This window comes from Lepisosteus oculatus, chromosome 7 (assembly GCF_040954835.1).
Source record: "Lepisosteus oculatus isolate fLepOcu1 chromosome 7, fLepOcu1.hap2, whole genome shotgun sequence".
In the NCBI taxonomy this organism is placed as follows: domain Eukaryota; kingdom Metazoa; phylum Chordata; class Actinopteri; order Semionotiformes; family Lepisosteidae; genus Lepisosteus; species Lepisosteus oculatus.
The window spans coordinates 12,910,930-12,932,601 of NC_090702.1; the positions used below are offsets into that span (position 1 = coordinate 12,910,930).

A 21,672-nucleotide genomic window follows, 5' to 3' on the forward strand; every position below is an offset into this window, starting at 1 on the left:
TGTGTTTCAACCAGGTTTTCTGGTTTCCTCCCACAGTCCAAAGAAATGCTGGAAGGTCAATTGGCTTTTGGGAAAATTGGCCCTGTTGTGAACATTTGTGTTTCCTTGTATGTCCACTCTGATGGACTGGCCTCCCATCCAGAGTGTGTCCAGCTTTGCATCCTTTGCCTGCTGGGATAGGCTCCAGCTCTCCCCGTGACTCTGAATTGGATGAAGCAGTTAGAACATGGATGGATGGGGTAAGCAGGAGAAGGTTTGAGAAATTCCGCATCAGACAGCTGTGGTTAAATTGGCATTTCTGTTTTGTTGCAGGCTTTGGGTTACATCCATGTTTTAAACTTTGGAACCGCCAAGATAATTTGCAAACAATCAATTCTTGTCACAGCGTCTGATTTATGGGTAATGCCTATGCGACTGGGACCACAGGAATTATACTCCTGTGGGTTTTGTTCACGTTCACAGCAGTTTTGTCTTTTGGTCTAGGCCAATACAATTCTTTCTTCTCTCTCATGCTTAATACAGTTCCTCTTTGTATTGTACAGTGATGTTCATTTATCTTTCCAAAATGCTGATCAGTTACCTTGTGATTTAGAAGCTTTACACTGCACTCGTTTACAGTTTTTGTAATGTAGAACTGTCCTCAGCAGATGATTTGACTCTTGTTAACTTTGCTGAAACCTGCTTCCACATTCGAACAGACCTTAAATGTTTTTAATTAAAGATAGATTGCTTTTCTTTGTTCACCTAGTTATTCAACGAGATGTCAACGATGGACACTCCTTAAAAATGTGAGAATTAGTAGTAAAACACCTTAATTATGATTTCGTCCTACTGTATGTTTGCAATTTAATGAGACTACATTTTGGAGATGAAGCAGCTTTGAACCTTCTGGAAAAGATAAGTAATCACAGGTGGTCAATATCTGGGTGTTTACAGTACTTTTTTCTCAGTTCCTTACTTTATAGACAAGAATCATTATTATCCATGTTCCTCCTTCAGTTCCTCCTTAATCAGATCTTTCTTAGACTCAGCAGCCAGAGTGAGAACAGTATGCAGGATTCCCATAGGATGTTTATTTGCTCTACAGCAGCTACGAGCAATTTTGCCCCTTATGAATATTGAAGGCTTTTCGGTATCCATGTTAGCTTGATTAAGATGCATGTTAAAATCCTGAAAATACCTTTAGACATTTTGATTTAAAACAATTTCCCCATTTAAAATTAAGTCCTAGCTTTTTGCACTTACCAAAAAAGCAGTTGCTTTCAAAAGGGCGTTTTGAATGTAAAGTAGGTAAATAGTGATTTAGAATGGAAATACTTTGGAAATTGTGGTTTGGTTTTGTTTAGGCCTCAGTCTGTGTGATTTGCATGCTTGTGTTAATTAAGTCAGTCCCATGACTTTCTCGATGAAAAATGACTTCTGTTAGAAACCCAGTGACATTCAGCTTGGTAGTTCTTATCGAAAAGTGAATTATGGAAATTTAATTATGTTTAGCTTTGGGAAGGGATACTGTTTTCTTGCGATTGTGAATAGCTGCTGTATTCAGTCTTGAAAACATAGGAGAAGGAAATAGATATGCAATGTTAAAAGTCTTTTTTGGCCTGTTCACAAGCATTTACTGGAGATGTCCAAGATTAAACAATTAATGGTATTAATACCTAGCCATACCTTTTTTTTATATTTTTTTTATTATTTAAAATCCTAAATCTTTATTGTAAATAGAGATCTTTATGATGTGTCCTTTATTACTGTGTTACAAAGCCACTGGAAGTTAGCGATATACCGTAGTCATAACATATCGGCCTTCAATCATTCCCAGAACTGTATTTATACTGGCAGGACATTATAGCCATATTAACTTTAGGTTTAAAAAAAGTCAAGATTGTGCTTATTACTGAAGAAGCACTAATTTCAAAATCACGTGTATTTTAAGGGTACGTCACAGAGAAAAAATGAATTTTGCATCCATTCACACAGTAAAACTTAGTTTTGGAATATCAATATTAGAAAGGTAAAAAGATGGTAATGCCAATTATGGGTATAATACTGTACATTGATAATTTCATGGGTCTTGTCATGTCTGGTACGTCCTGCAGGTATTTTTCTCAATAAAATGTATTCATTGTGTATCAGTGCTGTTATGATGTTGAAAAGCCGAGTTGTTGACTTGGATAGCAGGATTTCCATTTGTTTCCTTAGCAGCTGTGACAGATGTTCCTTTTCCTGTCCCTGCAGGGAGCAGCGACGGTCAGGGTCGGATTCTTCAACGCTTTCCTGAAAAGGACTGGGAAGACAACCCTTTTCCTCAGGGAATTGAACTGGTGCGTACAATATTTTCACTAGGAACTGTGATTTATCAGGGGCTGAGGGATAGGGAGAGGGTGGAGGGATGCTGAGATTAATTGTCACATTCAGTAGGATTGTTTATTGTTTTGCTTTCCATCCCAAACAGGAAATGGTATTTGGATCCCCCAGACTGTACTGACGTACAATAGTGTGCAAAAGTCTGAATGCTTTTGCAAGACACTGTATCTGAAACATTTACATCATGTAACTGTCTTTCAGATGATAGTTCTTGTAATAGCTGTTGTTTGGTGTGCCAGCAGAAATTTTAGAAAAGGCTAGCCTGTGGTTTGCATCTTCAATCATAGTCATGTTAAGAAGTAGAAACACTGTCAATATGTTTCTGCTCTGCTCTATGTGTGCACAGTCATCTCCGCCTGTTCATTTATTACACGAGTCTCAGTTAGCTGTCAAGTGGTTGTGAATAGTGCCCAATCTTAAGTGAGGACTGCATGCTGTGACAGCTATTAAAAGTGCAGTAAAGTCTGGGGTAAGAAGCTGGGGGGACCTTCCAGATGAAACTTTTGAACACGGGTGTCAAACTCATTCGTGCCAGATTGGGTTCTTACTTTTATGCATTGCCATGCACACTATAAATTATCAAAACACCATGTACAGCCATTACATAGTAGTATTTGTGTTTTTTTGACAACGTTATACCCCCCTTTGAGATTCAGTTAGCAGTTATTGCATCTTCACTAGCAACATTTTACTCTGTCTTCTGAGTATAAGGTATTTAATTATAGTTTTGATAATTGCGCACTAGATAAATCTGTTCTGTTGAAAAAAATATTGTCATGAGTACATGAGTACAGTTTTTACGTATTTCATCTTAATTACTGTACTGTACAGTAGGTTAAATGGGTTGATTATCACAAACATGCAATTATGTTCTTGTTTTAATAATTTAGTACTCTTAAGGTAGTGACAATAAATAGATACTTTATTGATCCCATGAGGGAAATTGCAGTGCAACAGCAGCTTAACACAGACAACACAGCAACAGTGTAACAAATGATACAATAATAATACAATACAATCAGTACAGTGAGAAGTGCACTAAGAAGAGTTACTCACAGTCCAGAACACACAAAGAACAAACCGGAATAGTACGCAACAAAGTTATATTACAGAATATGAATATAAATATAAACGTATCACACAGGTCCCTGGCAAATATTGCACAAAAACGGTTGTATACGGGAAAGGAAAAAGAACAGATGTATCAGTTTACTGTTCAGTCCAGAAACAGGTCACTGTCAATGTTGCCTCTGCCCAGACGCAGTGAGTCACTGGGTGATTTTCTAGACCCTGGGAATGAATCATAATCTTTAACATGAAAAGATATGGGAAATTAATTTTCATATGCAAAATATCAAATTAATATCTGTTTCTGAGGAATGAATTATCTTTGCAAACTGAAGGGTGGATATGCGTATCACTTGGTAAACAGAAATGGGAATTAACAGGCTCTGAGGTTCCTGATCAACATCTCCCATAAGCTCTGCTGAGGAACTGGAAAACGAACACAGTGCTTGCAATGAGAACCAGCTTGGCTAATATTGTAATTATCGGCCTTTTAACTGGGAAGCTGAGTCAGTAAAAGGCCTGATTAAAGGGATGTTGCATGATGAAACATAAACACTGCAAATACAAAACATTATTTTCTTGATCAGTGAACAAAGAAAGCAGAACAGCAGAAAAATCACTTCTAACACAACTGCTTTTGCTTTTTGGCAGCAGCTACCTGATTTACAAATTCAAGCATATTCGTTTTTTATTCACTTATATGAAGAAAATTGCTTCTCCACTTATTTTGATTCATGCAGTGTTCCTTATTTTCCTTTTCTTTGGTAAAATAATGTACAGTGTCAGTGAGACCAATGGAGCTTGGAGGACAGTGTGCAGGTCCTGCCGTATCAGTTCTTCCCCATTGCTTTAGTGAAAAGACATGTTCCTTGTCATGTCTTTGTCAAGGCCTGGGTTGCACCATGCTTCCACGCGGGCCAAACAAAAGGGCTTGGTGAGCCAGATCCGGCCTGTGGGCTTGATGTTGGACACCTTCTGTTTTAGAATGTCTTCTTCTGTCTTTCCACTTTTTCTTTGCATAAAATTCTATTTTGTGTCATTTTTCTTTGTCCATTAACTAATGGACAAAACTGTACATCAATGTCAATGTGTTCATTACAAATTTTGGGTACTTAGTGTTTCAGTTAAAGATATATTGGTCTTAACCCTGGAGAGTTTCAGTTTGCATGGCGAATGCTGAACTGTGTCTCCCAATGCTTTTATTACTGCATACTTGACAATATCAGTTGAAGCAGAATTTCAGAAAGACAGAGATATTTTAAAGCCCTTCTGGAGTCCAACAAGCAGCTGACAATTTTCTAGACAAAAGTAAATATTTAAAACAGATGTTGCTACACAAAACGTTGTAGTACAAATATAATTTGTTTCTTGTAGGACTTCATTCATTTGGCATCATAAAAAATGACAAATGAAAGACCTTTTGACAGTTTTTTTCAGTAGCTAATTTATCCTAGGATCTCATACTGACATTTTTTTAAGAAACCAGGATATGGGCTTCAAGAGAAGTGGCCAGACAGCGTGGTTCTACTCTCCACTGTCTTTTGTGTTAAGAAGTACAGATCCAGCCATTCAAAATGCGCGGGCGATACTGCATTATTTTCCGGTAACCGCTAGTTACCGTAAATTCTCCTATAATACCGCAAGCAAAATAATAGTATCCGGAATTCCCGTAAGGTGGAGCTAATAAAGCAAAGTCTTTAGCAAAGATATTACTAACAGTATTAATAATGAATGACCTTGGACACGCTGTAAGTGTAAACTCAAAGTATTGCCCTGGTCCACATTCTTTTTTTCATTGACCGTCTTTGTAAAAGTAACACCACAGCATTTCACAATCACTCATTTGTTTCCAATCATACAAAGTACAGTAATTTTTGAGAATCGATTCACCATGCCTTTCACATGCTCATGAAAGAGATTGATTTAGGAACATAAACATATTACTGTATGCAAACTGTACTGTATACAGTATGTATATGTATATTTAATGTCTTAACTGTGCCCGTTTAAGTATTGAATATTTATATGGAATTTTACCACTGAAGGGAAATCTTAGTGTCTGAGGATAAAAAGAATAGGAGCATACTGCAACGCATGTGAAGGCCATAAACGATATTAATTTTGGAACTTAAATATACAGTATATGGCTGGTCTCGGTACTTTAAAGAAAACATACACACCAGTATTCCATTTCTGCCTAAACATTTTAAGCATCGAAGTCTTTAACGTGATACCGGAGTCAACAAGCATTTTAGAATTTGATTAAAAGGGAATATAATAATATAATATGGAATCGCGTATCTAAAGAAATCAATAACGATATAATTATATTCATGTTGCAAAAAAACTGCAACGGACATAAAAACTCCCTTGCTTTTAACACAGCGTTCCATAATTTCTAACTACGAAAATTATTTAAACTGCGACACTTATCATTCAACCAGAGCTCGAAATATCACAGGGATCCTCTAGAGCACAGCAAAGACTGTATTAAAAGAATCGCGTATCTAAAGAAATTAATAAGATATAATTATATTCGTGTACTGCGACAGGGCTGTGTAGGGCTGTTTCACCTCTCTCTTCATGTGACTCTATTCAAAAGCCGTTTAGCAAAGAGGGGATGAGAAGAGTGACAAACTAGTATACAGTACAGTACTTTAGATCTTTTTTTCTGAACATGTTTCTCTATAACAATAATAAAAAACATTGCCACACCCGGACTGTTAAACTAACGCATTAGCACGTCAAAGCTCATCGAGGAGCCGGGCGCAATAACTGTTTTATCCCTTGATTTACTGATCTGCATTAATTACAGAAATCGAGTTCCTGCTCTTTGCAGACGACCTGGTCCTGTTGTCGCCCACAGAACAGAGACTGCGGCAGAACCTGGCACTGCTGGAGCAGCACTGTAAGACCTGAGCGCTGACAGTCAATCTGGACAAGACCAGAGTTATGGTTTTCCAGAAAAAAAGCCAGACCTCCATTAGTCTTCCTGAAATCGTTGGATTATTTACGAATAAAAGCATCTTATTAAAAACACGTTTGCGTTTGTTTGCTATATTATGTATTTTTCATATGTAAGATATAATGATGTGTTCCCGCTTACACATCACACTTAGACTTTAAAAGCTAGAAAAACAGGTTTCAATTCACATTATTTGGTGAGCCTTGTTTTGTCAAAGGACTGCACAAAAAAACAGACATTGTGTGGTACAGCACGGAGCTCAGTCAATTCAAACAAGTTCAGTTTCAAAAAAACAGCAACGGACATAAAAACTCCCTTGCTTTTAACAGAGCATTTCATAATTGCCAACTACGAAATTTATTTAAACTGTGACACTTATCATTCAACCAGAGCTCGAAATATCACAAGGATCCTCTAGAGCACAGCAAAGACTGTATTAAAAGTATACTAGTGACAAACTAGTATACTTTAGATATTTTTTTCTGAACCGGGGAAAATCTGATCATGTTTCTCTATAACAATAATAAAACATTATTTTACATATCACCTTTATGTGATATCACCTTAAGGACAGCACATACAAGGGTTAATTGCACAATGGACCGTGCAAAGAAATTTAAAATAGTCTTTAGGTGTGAGGGTAGGAGTGGATCGCAGCAGGCATAATCAGCAAATTAGGAAAACAAAGAACAGGACAGGCGAGACGTTTATCCAGAGAGCGAGTGATCAGAAAAAGGAACAGCTGTACGCCCAGGTTTTACGCTCTCTCTCTGCTGAATGAATAAAAGCATTTTATTAAAAACGTGTTTGCATTTGTCTTGGTATTTACTTTTTAATCTTACTTTGTAATAGTTAAGTTATTACTTGGTTTTCAAAGTGCAATGAAATACAATATTGTTGTTGTTGCTGTTATTGTTGTTTTTATCCTGTAAAGCGTTTTGAGAAGCCAACTTTAAAGGCGATATATAAAAGCGCACAATCTTATGGATTGTGTTCCGCCGGGGATCTAACCCGCGTCTAACCCCTCTGATTGGAGAAAAAAGACGTGCTATACTGTACATACTGTACCAGGGAAGAGGATTTCTTTCTATTCGAAACGTGTATTTTAAAAGTTTAAGAAGTAAAAACCTTACAGAGTATACAGATATCTAAACTGATCAGGATCGTTATCTTTGTCTTATCCATAATAATGTTCACCGCTCTGTCCAGCAAATTAATAATAAACTTTATTTTATATAGCGTTTTAAACGAATAAGTAATTAGATTGCTCATAAACCTAATCGCTTTTTCTACATAAACACAGCGTGATTGCTCTCTGAAAATGCTTTTTCTTTATATTTAGGCTCAGATTTCAACTATAGATCGTATTATTATAAACTTTCTTGGAAAAATGTATTTTATGTAAACCATGTTTGCTATTAATTCATTTAGGGCTAGAATATACTCATTGTCTTCCAATCGTGTCGAGTTGACATTAGAAGCTTGCCACGCCCGGACAGTTACACCAACGCATTAGCATTTTAAAGCGATTTCATTGAGGAGCCTAGCTTTCTTATCTAGTAAATACTGTACTTCCTGGGTTTTTGAGGGGGGGAGGTGTCTTTCACTGGAAATCTTGCCCCCTTCTTCTTTGAAAATACCTGTGAAACCGGTTTAATTCGTCACAGCCAGCACTCCCGCAGAGAGGGGGGTTGTACTCGTTAATGTCTTAGCCGGAACACATCATAATATCTCATTTTGTATTTCTATAAAAAAATCGTTTGCCCAGCTTAACAGTATTGCTGTCGTTTTTATCCTGTACAGCACTTTGAGGAGCACAGCTTTCTCACCACTTAGATTACTTTTTGATACCATCTTTACACAAAGCAGAAACGTCTTGTATTTTCTGATGACATACAAGTGGAAAGATTACAGATTTTAATCGTCTTTTTTCTGAACATGCAAGCGCGTTTTTAATAAGATGCTTTTATTCGTTCATAATCTGACGATTTCCGCAGCCTCTGTTCTGTGGGCGACAGCAGGACCAGGTCGTCTGCAAAGAGCAGGAACTCGATTTCTGTAATTAATGCAGATCAGTAAATCAAGGGACAAAACAGTTATTGCGCCCGGCTCCCCGATGGGCTTTGACGTGCTAATGCGTTAGTTTAACAGTCCGGGTGTGGCAATGTTTTTTATTATTGTTATAGAGAAACATGTTCAGATTTTCCCCGGTTCAGTACTGTACCGTATACTAGTTTGTCACTCTTCTCATCCCCTCTTTGCTAAACGGCTTTTGAATAGAGTCACATGAAGAGAGAGGTGAAACAGCCCTACACAGCCCTGTCGCAGTACACAAATATAATTATATCTTATTAATTTCTTTAGATACGCGATTCTTTTAATACAGTCTTTGCTGTGCTCTAGAGGATCCTTGTGATATTTCGAGCTCTGGTTGAATGTCGCAATTTAAATAATTTTCGTAGTTAGAAATTATGGAACGCTCTGTTATAAGCAAGGGAGTTTTTATGTCCGTTGCAGTTTTTTTGCAACATGAATATAATTATATCGTTATTAATTTATTTAGATACGCGATTCCATATTATATTCCCTTTTAATCAAATTCTAAAAGTATGCTGGTTGACTCCGGTATCACGTTAAAGACTTCGATGCTTAAAATGTTTAGGGAGAAATGGAATATTGGTGTGTATGTTTTCTTTAAAGTACCGAGACCAGCCATATACTGTATGTTTAAGTTCCAAAATTAATATCGTTTATGGCCTTCACACGCGTTGCAGTATGCTCCTATTCTTTTTATGCTCAGGTACTAAGATTTCCCTTCAGTGGTAAAATTCCATATAAATATTCAATACTACAACGGGCACAGTAAAGACGTTTACTGTAAATCTTTCTATGACAGACCAACGGACCACGAGTGCCCCTGTCGGTCAACCAATCACGTACTGCGGTACCTTGCGTCATCGTGCGTCATCGTGCGTCACAATGCGCGATGTCGTAGCCAATTACCACTTTGAATGGCTGCATCTGTACCTTCTGTTCTCGTTTGTAAATGCACATTCCTCTTTTATTTGTTTCACTGTTAATTTTGAAGTCCGAAGAGTTAATTATACCAATGCCTATGAGGATTTTGATTATTTTAACCGGGTCCCAATGTAGTCTTACTCTTCAAGTGTAAAAAGGTTCAGTTCTTTTAGACTAGCAAAGTACACATCTTTATTACAATGTAAAGATAAACGGCTCAGACATACTCCTTTGCAAGGCCCTGCAAACAACAGCAATGTATTGAAACAGTAAATATTGAGTTTAAGGTGTTCACCTCATGCTTAACCTTTATCTTATGTTGATAGATTGTAAAAAAAAACTTTGATTAGTAAACTAGAGTGCTAGTTGTTAGTGGAATTTTAATATTGATAATCTCTTCTCATTCATTTTGATGAAGTTAGTAGAAGTTAAAGCAAATAAGGTTTTTTCTCAGCTCTCATTTTCTGTAAATTCAGAAATTACTTGGTACTTCAAAGGATGATGATGAGAAAATTACTATATATCTTCTTTCAAAGATATTGATGTTTTTTTTTTCCAGGTTAAATTCTCAATTGGAAGTTGTTTTAATGCTCAAAGGTGAAATGAAAAGTCAGTAAAAGTCTTTGGGATTTTTAAATGAATGCAGTTATAATTAAAAATAATAAGCTCTAGAAATAGAAGACCTAGCAATAAAACCTTTTCCTGATACTTTTTTGAATGGAAAAAACTATATATAATTTAATTATATGTAAATCATTTGATAGGGCAGTGTCGTATGTAATGAAGCATCCCTGACCCAACTGCCAAACAATCATAACTGAATAATGTTTTGTGTAGAAACCTGACTGCATTAAGCATTAGTAACAAAAAAAAAATCTCTAAAATGGTAATGCTGACTATTAATGTTGAGCTGATTGTTCCATATCTAACTTTGGTATGATGCTTTTAAAATTACAATAAACTGAATGTTTTATACTTCACAATGGCCTTTTTATTTTTTTTCTTCAAAGCCTTTAATGCCATGTATTAAAATATCCAAGTTAATGGATATGCATGCAAGTTAATGCAAAAGTATTTCCAGCCTGTTTATTTAACAACAGACTGGTAGATATTGTTCCATCACACAGCTGTTAGAGCTTTTAAGGTATTCTTATTTTAATCCTTGGACACTTCTTAGCTGAAAGTATCGAATACGTGTCTTTTTCTAAAGGGAGAGAACCTACACAACCTGGGATGACAAACTGCAAACCATAGCATAAGTATAGCATAAAGTTAATACAGTTCCGTTATGTTTTTTTTCTCAATATTTTATTTATAAGTATTTTAAATGTTTTTTTTTAATTCTGGGAATAAAAAAAATATTATAGGTCTTTTGCTGTTTTGTTGGGAACTTTGTATTAGAAGACTTTACAGTATGTATTGCAAATAATCCACTTGAAGCACCGCTTGTAAAATATGTCTTTTACTTCCAAAATGTCTATAAAATACAGTGTTTTTTCTGTTATTCTAACATTTTTAAATGAAATAGTTATTTCCCTTTTTTAGTGATTAAAGTAAATGTCAAGATTCATTCATCTTGAACTGTCCCAGTCCATGTTGGCTCACATTCAATTAAATTCAATTCAGTTGGTGATTGAATTAAGTGTGTTTTTACTTTTTCCAGTTTTGTCAACCCAACGGGTGGCAGCTATTTGCTGAGAGGCAACCTCCAACGTTCTTTGTAGCCGTTCTGACAGATATTAACTCTGAACGCCATTACTGTGCCTGTTTCACTTTCTGGGAAGAAGTGGATAACTCGCAGGTAGGTTATGGTCTGCAAACAAGTTATTTTCAAATACACATACAGATATTGTAAATAAATTACATATAGATACTTCACTGTTCAGCTTCAGGAAGGTGGACTTCAGTGGACTATGTTTAATTAAAATGTAACCTCTTTTCTCAAAATGTGCGGTATTTATTATTTAGGTTGTGTTACATGTATGGGTTACCTGACCAGAGCTTGAATTAGAACTCATATTGCCTAGCAGTCTGATCCTTTTGAGATTTTATAAGATGTAGATTATTATTGTATTTAAGATAGTAATTGCTGTTTATTTCCTACCTTAAAACTATGAATACAGTATATCTACACAGCTATATAGCATCCTTTAGTATAACACACGTTTTGCTATACCAATCCTTATCCTGGGTTTCCACCAATACTTGTAATGTATAAGGAGAACTAATTGAAACAGTCTTGTAATTGAATGCTGTTTGTTGCTTACAATATGTACAGTTTATAGATAATGTTCTTTATACTTCTTGTATAGCCTTAAATCTAGGTTGACTAGAGTCAGTATCTCACATCATTGAGATGTGGCTTTGTAACAAAAATTTATTTCTGATGCTAACAAAACAAATATCTGTTTATTTGAAAAAGGAAGGGAGAGACACAAATGGACCACCATTATGAGTACATGTTGTCATAAAGTAGAACCAATATGTTCAGAACTATGATTAGTTTTTAAAAATAATAAAATAGGTAAAATAACAGCAAATACTAGGATACCTTGTCTGCCTTCTAGAGATATGAATCTTTAATTTTGCTCCGTCACAGAAACGCAGAACCCTTCACAAACTGCGATTTGGGCATTCAGAAACAAGGACCTTCACTCTTATTTGAGATCTTCCTTTGTTTGTCATTCCACAGAGTTACTTCTAGCTATTCATGAGTCTGTTTTCTGCAGGTGATTGGTGATTCACTGTAACAATGTGAATCTTGTGAAAGTGAAACAACTGGACCCTGACTGGTATAATCTGTAGAACCCTTCCTATACCAGGCTCCACTCTCTGTGCTTTTTACTGTTTACTGAGCACAGTAATTATACCATAGGTTTGTGCAGCATGTAATACCTAGAACAAATCAAGCTCTTATTCATTGCATGTGTTATTTCCACCCCCAGAAATAGTCAATCAAACAGTCACCTTTGGGTGGAAATGCTGCCCAGAATCAGTAACCCCAAGCATAGTTTAGGTTAGGCATATTCAGTTTTGGTCAGCAGTAAGCCTGAGTTTTTGTTTCATGATCTGCTGTGTACTTTCTCAGTGACTAGAGTTAGAAATGTGTTGCTCAAAACTGCAGCAAAGTAAACTTATTTTGATGGGGGAATACTAATGATTTTTAGCTCAAAGAACGTTGAATTTGTATAAATTGCCTGAAAAATACTGAAGAATTTCTTCTTGATCCAGATTCACACTTAAAATCCTACGACGGATAATGTGAGCATTATTCCCTCAAACGAGGTGAATAAACTACATAGCTGCATAAACATTTTTTGATGACATTGGCCCATTAGCAAAGTATTCAGTACCATATTTGTGTAATATGAGCATACATTTTGAGGAAACAATCACTTTTTTTCCTGTTGATAAGTTTATGTTCCATTTGTGAGAATTTTGAAAACTGTAGGAAGCAGGGTCAACATGGACTTGGTCGATTAATTAAAAACATATTGAGAAATAAACATACAATTGTGCATCTTAAAAAGCATGACTTTCCTGGATGTAAATACATTGGCCATATAGCACACTATACAGCACAACCTTGGTAGAGACCTCAAGCTATGTATCCTCTCTGTTTCTGCAGCCCCAGAAGAGCCTCTCAAGTGAAGCTGATGAAGATGATGATTCTGGCATCATGCAGCCCAACCAGTTATTTGCTCCAAAGAGCCTGGTGTTGGTGTCTCGTTTGGACCATACAGAGGTCTTTAGGGTATGAGAAGTTTCCAGTTACCTTTTCAGTCTTCAGTGGTTGTATGGTTAAAGCAGAGGCTTTATTGGTTTATATTTCCTTTCTTCTTCACAGAATTGTCTGGGCCTGGTCTACACAGTGCATGTTGATGGCCTGAATTTTCCATTAGAGACGCTGATTGGAAATCTTCTGACATGCACCATCCCAATAGCAGGGGGATCCCAGGTTAGGAAAGATACAGTTATACGGTTCTTCTTGTCTAGAATCATGCTAAACAGAAAACCTTCCTTATTTCTTTAATACCATTGAAAATCTCCTTAACTCCTGAAAAGTTTTTCTTCCTAAAATCCTTCATTTTCCCCTTGTTTTTTCTGTTTTTCATCAGTGTCTCATGGTTTGGCAGACTACTTACATAGAATGTTTATTATGGGACCTTGGCCAGCACAGGTTGACGTTTTAAATACACATTCTTTAAGCAGTAATGATAGGGATGTCATCTTAGTCTCAACATTAAAAAAAAAACATATGTACTAAAATATTTATGTAAGGAAAGGTACAGCATTTTTTCAGTCAAATGAAAGTATCTTCATTTTTTGCTTTTTTTTTAAACAGCACAGAAGAGATTATTTGGTTTGGTATTTCAAACTCTGCAACAGCATGTTTGAAGTTAGAATTATAGTACCAACATTAAATCTAGAGCATAGGAAAGTAGTCATTATACAAGCACACATTCAGAATTTGGAGATGCAGCAGGTGTAGTAATGCCTAATGGTAATGTGTAGTGAGTGATATCCTACAGTACATGAATAAATGTTATTTTCTGCTTTAAATCCTGGTCATATGAAATGTTGCTTCTAATCTCTGAGTAACTGTGCTTATCTTTGTGATCTTTTAATTTCTCAGTCTCAGTGGATTTGTGTAATCATTAACTACATTGGACATTAAACATACTCACCTAATTCTGTAAAAAAACCTGAAAACTTGCATTTTATTTCAGCAAAATAGGAAAAAGAAAAATAATGTAAACATTAATTTAATGCATATTATTCCTGCACTCCTTTTCAACTCAAAAATTGAACTTCTGACATAAACTAAATTGCAATATTTCTGAAATAATTATGGGGAAGTCATTAATTTTTCACCCTAATGTATTAAAGAGAAAAGAAATAGTCACTAATAAGTCTCAGAACTATTGCTTTTTTGAGGGGTGTGGTCTTAACATAATATACTTTGTAGATTTTTCATAATTCAAGGTGGTAAGTTCATGCTTTCCCATTATAATCACTTCTTTTTTTAAATTCTAAAATTGTTATAGATCTGTTATAGTACTCTGACCAATTGTCTTTCATTTGGTGCATGAGATTGAGGGAGCCCCTGTTTGTGCTTAACAACATGGAAATAGCAAGCACTGGGCTTATTTCTACATGCATATCTGATCCTGTGTGTTTCAGATATGTGACTCCCCAGTATGTAATTTTAACTTGGTACCTCAGAATCTTACCTGTGACTGGCTTCTGGGCTGCTTCCAGGTAATTATCTTTTAGCAGCTAATCACACTCAAACAATGCAGTTATATATTTATCTTTTCTTAAAAAATGTCCTGTAAGTAAATATAGATATTGGCTAGAATTGATCTGCATCTGAAATTAAGGTTTAGTCTAATTAGTTGCTGGATGTCAGCAGTGAGATTATGTTAAGGTAGATTTTACCTCACTTTTTACAATGAGAAGTTGCAATACGTCCACCTCAATTTAGGATGTGTAGGGGTCTTTAATAGCTTATACTGTATATTCAGCATCTGCTTTTTTAAATTTAGTACACATCAGTGTCTTAAAATATTAATTAAGAGAAACATTACAGTGCCTCTTGTAACCCGGAGGATGCATTATAAAGTTCTCTTTCGATTTTCATCATGCACATGACTGCGTGCCTTTCTGTAAATGGCTTACAGAGACTGGACTTTCTGCTGTTCGCATACATACAGGCACCAAGTAAAACCTGAAAATAACTCGCAGCAAGAGTCTGTACTCTTGTGGATAGTGAGGACTTAACATATGGCTAAGGTGCACAAGCAAGGCAGGGGTCTCAGATACTGAAACAGATGGCTAGTCACTCATTACTCTCCATTTTCAGGTTCTATTGCTTCGGTTTAGTATTAAACTGCCATTATTTTGCATTTTTAAAGACGAAGGAATGCTGAATACATTAATATTTTAAATTTTTGTAATCTTTTTCCAAACAGCAATCAGTGGTTTAACAGTGGTTGATATGTTTGTGCTTTAAAGTACAGATGAACCACTTATAACTAGCATAGTGACAAGATGCGGAAAAAAGTGATAAACAGTTGACAAGAATATTTTAAAAGATAAAGATCCTTTCCAGAGTACTGTTTTCTTTTTAACTTATCAAATCTTAGGAATCAGATGTCTAAAATTATTGAATTCTCTGTTTTATACATTACTAAAGCCCCATCCATTTGTCAGACTATAAGAGGTGAATTTTTACAACACTAGGATTTATTTCAAAATATTTTGATTTACAGCTATCAGCTTGTATGTCTCAAATAATACTGAAAATCCACTTTTGACAATATTAGTCATGATGTGTCAACCTTATGGCAAGGTTTTAGAGGTTGCATCAGTTTTTGCAATTAGATTGGTCATGCCAGCTCAAAACTCCTCCCAAAGTCTAATGCTACAGAATTGGCCCCTAGACACTGAGAATCAGCAGTGGATAATTCCTTTTCGAATCGAGACCCCTTGCAGTTGGTCTTACATTAAGTATTTTCATTTTCCCAGTGCAATACATCAGTATATAGCTGACCATGAACAAAAATTATTACTGAAAAAAAGTAAATTTGTAGTACAAACTTGCATTGTTGTGACTTTTAAGTGTTTTGAGGGTCATTAAATATGATTTCCTTCTATATACATTATGAACTTTTAAAGAGGAAAAGGGCAATTTGGAATGCCAAGTATCACTTATTGACTGCTCTGAAATTAACTACCACTGTCCTTTACAAATACCTTCTGGTGCTGAGTGGGCCCACACTTTAAATGCTGGAACATTTTCATTTACAACACTTCTCATGTTTACAGCTCTGCATTCTGACTTTTTGCTACTAAGTAGTTGCAAAAGCTCTTTCTTGATGCTCTAGTTGTGGGAACACCCCTCTCTTACACATTAGGATCCTCAGAGTAAGATTCAAAAGAAAACAGACTTGGAAAAATTGACGTGACTTTGCTTTCCGCAAAACAGCATTCTCCACGTGAAATGCAACAAGTTTTCAACATTTAACTATTAGTGAATGAAAGTTCATTCACCTTCACATTAAAACCTTTTTATTGTTTTTTAAAGGGGGCAGTGGGTAGCAGTAAAATGGCACATGCATGATATGAATTAGGGAGAGGTATTACCATTAGGAGCATGTATGAAAACCCTTATAAAAACAAGATGTGACTGTGCAAGACCGAAATGAAATGTACAAATAGGCACACTATTTAAAACAGGATATTCAACAAAAGGAGTGGCGGGAATGTGAGTAAAAGCCATGGTTTAAAAAAAGAAGCAGGTTATATACACCTATACAAGTATGTGGTGTCACTGTTCTGATGGATTAAACCTGTTAATGTTATCATTCATTTGACATTTGAAAGGCATTCATTAATGTTTTTAAAGAAACCTATAAGAAGGAACTTTTAACCGGTCAGCACAGATTACACAGATACTGTACATGACGAAACGAGGATATGCTCAGATTGTGGGCGGATTTGTGCTGCTCTGATTAATAGCTTCTGAACTTTTGGAAATAACAAACTGGAATACATTGAATGGATGCGCGATTGAAATGGGATTCTGTATTCTAGGTATGAAATGGGTCTCATGATAAGCATGCACTGTTTAAGTCGGAAAATTAACTGCATGTTTGTCCCCAAGTGAATTGTAAGCCCGATGTTGTTTTATGTCTCCAATTGTTTTCTTTTTTCATCAGTCACATTCTCTTGTCTCTAACCTGTCTAATTTCCTGTGGTGTCTCTGTCTGTTGCTAACCTAGCCCGGCCTGGATGAAAAGGAGGAAAGTTTGGTACGCCGCCTTTTATCTACATTACATAAGTGCTTAGGTTAGGTGTCAGTTTAATTATCTTCTTGTCACATTGCCTCCCCTTTCTTAAAATGAATGTTGAGTAATCGGTGATTCCTGTGAAGTCTGTTCTTCTATTTAACAAAAACCTTAGTAGCCTCCTACAAAGCCAGATCAGCTGGAGTTTGTTTCATATTAATTAAGCCTATTTTAAACAGTTTCTTTTCCTGTTTCACAATCTATATTTTCTTTTGTTCTGCATGTTACATTTTGCACTCCTTCATCTATATATCTATATTCATCTATATATATGCATATATTTGCATTTTTGTTTTAAACATTTCTGTTATAAATTAATGGGTGACAGTGATGGTACTGGGAATTCATTATTGGGGTATATCCCACTTTAATATAAAGATAAAAGAGTGATCACCTAGATCATGTAAATTAAGTTCTGTTTTACAAATATGAAGGTAAAAATCTTGACACAAATTTAAAATATCATCTAAAATACCCTCTCTAGTCAGGAATTAATACTGACCAAGCTTTTAATGTGGTTTCTTTTTAGTTCTCCTGGCACAGTGTGATGTCAGTGTAATAAACACAAGACAGACTCAAATGGCAACAATACTTATTTCAAATAACTAAACAAAAAAAAACACACCACATCTGTTTACAAGTTATTTACAATTGCCGAGAGTCCCTGGATTTAGGCATTCTGCAGTTCAAAGCTAACCAAAGCTCCAAGATGGACCAGCCCTACTGCAAACTGACACAACACTTCATGGAGGTCATACTCGTTTCTATAAAACAAAAAACCTTCCACAAGACCGTTTGATCTCTAAAACTGGTTCTAAATTATGAGAACCGTTCCTATAGGAACAGGGGATCCCAGTTTAACATCCTTAATGGGGACTGTAAAACAAGGATGTTAAGCGAATGGATGCTGAGAAACGTCATTAAAAACATTATTTCACTTATGAAATAATGGAAATAGAGGTTAATGGGGACAGGGAGGATCTCAATATTCCTCAGAGGATGTTATGGAGAAATATGTGGCACTTATGAATCAGTGTATTAGAATAATTACTGTAATGACCCATTGAGTGCAATCCTTTGTCCCTACATTCACTTAGTGGTCTCTTGAATACTCCATAATTGTTCAATTTCAGTTCAGGCCCTGATTGCTGGAGTTTTATCTATAGGAATGTCTTGCTTCCTCAGCTCTCGAAGATAAGAGAGAGTGTTATGGCTCACCTTACTTCTGATCTACTGAGCTGGTCTTCACCTCTTAGCTTGCAGTGTTATTATTTTGTTTGGTATAATTATACTTCATACTACAAAGGAAGAGGTTCCGAATATGTTAGACAGTTTTCTATTCCTGTAGAACTATCACTGGCTTCGTAGAATGTTCTGTGTCCCAGTTCTCTTAGTGTCAGGCTTCATATTAATGTGTAGGTACCTGAAAAACTCTATAAAACAAAAAACCTTCCACAAGATCTCTAAAACTGATTCTAAACTATGAGACCCATTCCTATAAGAACAGGGGATCTCAGTTTAACGTCCTTAATGGGGACTGTAAAACGAAGATGTTAAGCGAATGGCTTAACTTAACCTAAGTACGTACTGGATCCAATCGACATGTGACATTGCCTGGGTCACCTGTGTCTTAACTCTGGTTACTGCTCTGTCTGTGCCATTTTACCAAAATATTCTACGGCTATGTCGTAATTCATATTCATATATAACCAATATACCCCTCGCACTTCATGTAAAAATGACTTATTTTATAATTCCTCCTAAAGCAATCTCTTCTAGTTTGAGCACCTGATGGCATTGTCACAAAAAGACCTGCTTATGAATTATAATTTAAATCTAACAGGATGCAACACTTGGGAAAACATTTGGGAATTGTGGAATTTAGTCACTGCTTTTATTTAGAAAAGGTCAAATAATGTAACTTTTGTGGATGTTTTCTATTTCGTATATTTTTCGCATTATAGGTTTTTATTTCAATAAAAAAGTGCAATGTCATATTAGTATTATATAAAGGTTTGCTTTCTGTTCTGTAACTTATCTTTGAGCATTACTCACTGTGGCAGCTTGCTGTTTTGTTTACTTTGCAGTCCTAACTGTTAGAAACTTGAGCTTCTTTTTTTGATGTGGGTGGGCTGAGGTTTTGATTGCACCTGTGTCTTCATTAGTACAGAACTATTAGTATTAGAATCAAACCACAGTTTGATTTTTTTTTTATTTGTTTGATTTTTGAAAACCTGGTTCTCAAATACTTTGGCTGGTCACAAAATGCTTCATTACACCGCTTTCTATGCTTTCATTTTTTTTGTTTTTTGTTTTTTGTTTTAAAGGTAAGTGCTCTGTAACCACCCTGCCTTTTTTTCGAAAGGCTCCTAGGATTACATTTAAGTTATTCAGTTCTAATGTTAAAATAAATCCATGCACACAAAAAATAAACAACTAATTTATCTGCTGAGAAGCCGCCCCCCGCCATCAGCCTCTAGTTAGACCAAGAGCAAAAGATGGCATGTTTTGGTGTTTTGGTTTTGGCACGCGTTTTGGTGTGGTAGTTTGAGCACATCAAAAATATATACTTTCGAAAGCCTAATTTTATGCTTGTATTGGGCTGTGTTAGTAGCTGTGCAGCTTCAGATGTGGTACTACTGGGTTTGTGTGGACCAGAGCCATCTTTTGGTTGACATTGTGCCTTGTCATTGAGAGCTGTATCAGCCCTCCAGTTGATGCTAAATCAGCTGTAGGCACTATGAAAAACAGAAGATGGCTCTAACAGTGCTCTTTTAAGAGGAAAGCATGCACGGACATGCTGGTGTGAAGGTTGCAGTTATAACTAAGTAGGGTTTGTAATAGTAGGCAATTCCAAACATGCTGGTGTGAAGGTTGCAGTTATAACTAAGTAGGGTCTGTAATAGTAGGCAATTCCAAATTTTCTTTGTAAAAGGAAATTGTGTAATTACTTAATTGATGTGTAGTGTTAAAGAATAACACCACACATTGTGGCGCTCTCTTCTTCTTGTCATACCTACCTGTTTCTTTCTCTGTGTGGTGTTATGAGACTTTAATTTCAAAGGAGGCTATTTTAAATGCCTTTGAAGTTCACTTTTTTTAGTTTGGAAAAACAAAACTGGATAAATTCAGAGGAAATGTGCCCTATGTTTTAAATAAGAAAGTGTTACAGAAAAATGATTTGTTTCTAAGTACAACAATGTATTGTAAGCTATTAAACTGTTACCTGCAATTTGGTTAAAAATGCCTTTTGCTTCCTGTCTCTTTCTAGAGAACAATTACATTAGGAGCAGGAGATCGGCAAGTGATCCAGACTCCCATGACTGATTCACTCCCTGTGAGTGGAAGCAGTGTTGCACATCTCTTTAGACAGTTAGGTAAGTGTTGTTTTATTTCGCCTCATTTACTTTTGATACAGTGGCACCTGGTATTTTAGATATATAGCTGGCCATTTGTGTGTGATTTTAAGTGGTCATGGATGGATTTATGTAGTTTGAGTTTTGTAAAGAAATAGTCCTGTTTCATATGAAAATGTGAGTTTTATGCTCAATTTCCAATTTAACACTTTTTTTCACATCTTTAGAGAATTATTGTAACAAAATCAGTTTTTTCATATTTTAATTCCTAATTGAGAAAAAAAAAACAAATACTTAGCCTCAATCCAGCATGCAGTCATACACTAGTCAGTTATTGGTTTTAGTGGTATTTGGTACTTACCTCTAGTTATGCTTCATATAAATACAATATGTTTACTGCAAAAGTAATTAAAAAATAAAAAGTAAATGTTTTCTCTTTTCTTCAAGGAATCATCAATGTTCTGTATTTGTTCTGTGCTGCTTTGACCGAACACAAGATCCTCTTCTTATCCAGTAGTTACCAACGGCTCACCGATGCATGTAGAGGACTTCTTGCAATCATGTTTCCTCTTAAATACAGGTAGGTGTTCTGTTACCTTGACTTCTGTACATCTATAATACAAGGCCATAGAAATATCTTTTGCCTTTTTGTATTATGTGTCTGATGTTAGAGGTTTCCTGTTCTTTATTTTGTTTAGCATTGTCAATCCATTTGTAGAAATAAAAGGATTTTTATTCACAAATGTGCCAGTAGGAAAAGTATAACTCATACCTTGTTTCCTCCATGGATCCTTCGAATGGCATTAACATTTTTCGTGTAAATTTTTGTACAATATATGCAATATATTGTATACAAAGAAAGGATAAATCATCTGTATCATGAGTATTATATCCATCTTAATTCATATTTGCAAGTTCACAAATACTTTTCTTCATTACAGTAGATTGTATCAAAAATAGATAAACAGATGTAGTAACAAGTTATCATTGTAAAAAGCGCTGTACAAATAAAACTGAATTGAATTGAATTCTATAGTACAGTGGAAAA

At 35.6% G+C, this 21,672-nt stretch overlaps 1 protein-coding gene across 7 annotated transcripts in view; it reads left to right on the forward strand.

Annotated features, from left to right (window-relative positions):
- Window positions 1-21,672, forward strand: part of sbf1 (SET binding factor 1) — a 102,664-nt gene that overhangs the window by 34,842 nt on the left and 46,150 nt on the right. For 5 of the 7 annotated variants that reach the window (XM_069192190.1, XM_069192191.1, XM_069192193.1 and 2 more), the window contains exons 2-8: window positions 2,236-2,321; window positions 11,079-11,216; window positions 13,044-13,169; window positions 13,263-13,373; window positions 17,203-17,232; window positions 20,540-20,645; window positions 21,072-21,204. In XM_069192190.1, coding sequence (XP_069048291.1) covers window positions 2,236-2,321; window positions 11,079-11,216; window positions 13,044-13,169; window positions 13,263-13,373; window positions 17,203-17,232; window positions 20,540-20,645; window positions 21,072-21,204 — 730 coding nt within the window. The remainder of the gene's footprint in view (window positions 1-2,235; window positions 2,322-11,078; window positions 11,217-13,043; window positions 13,170-13,262; window positions 13,374-17,202; window positions 17,233-20,539; window positions 20,646-21,071; window positions 21,205-21,672) is intronic. The other 2 variants (XM_069192192.1, XM_069192196.1) reach the window with 1 other exon arrangement.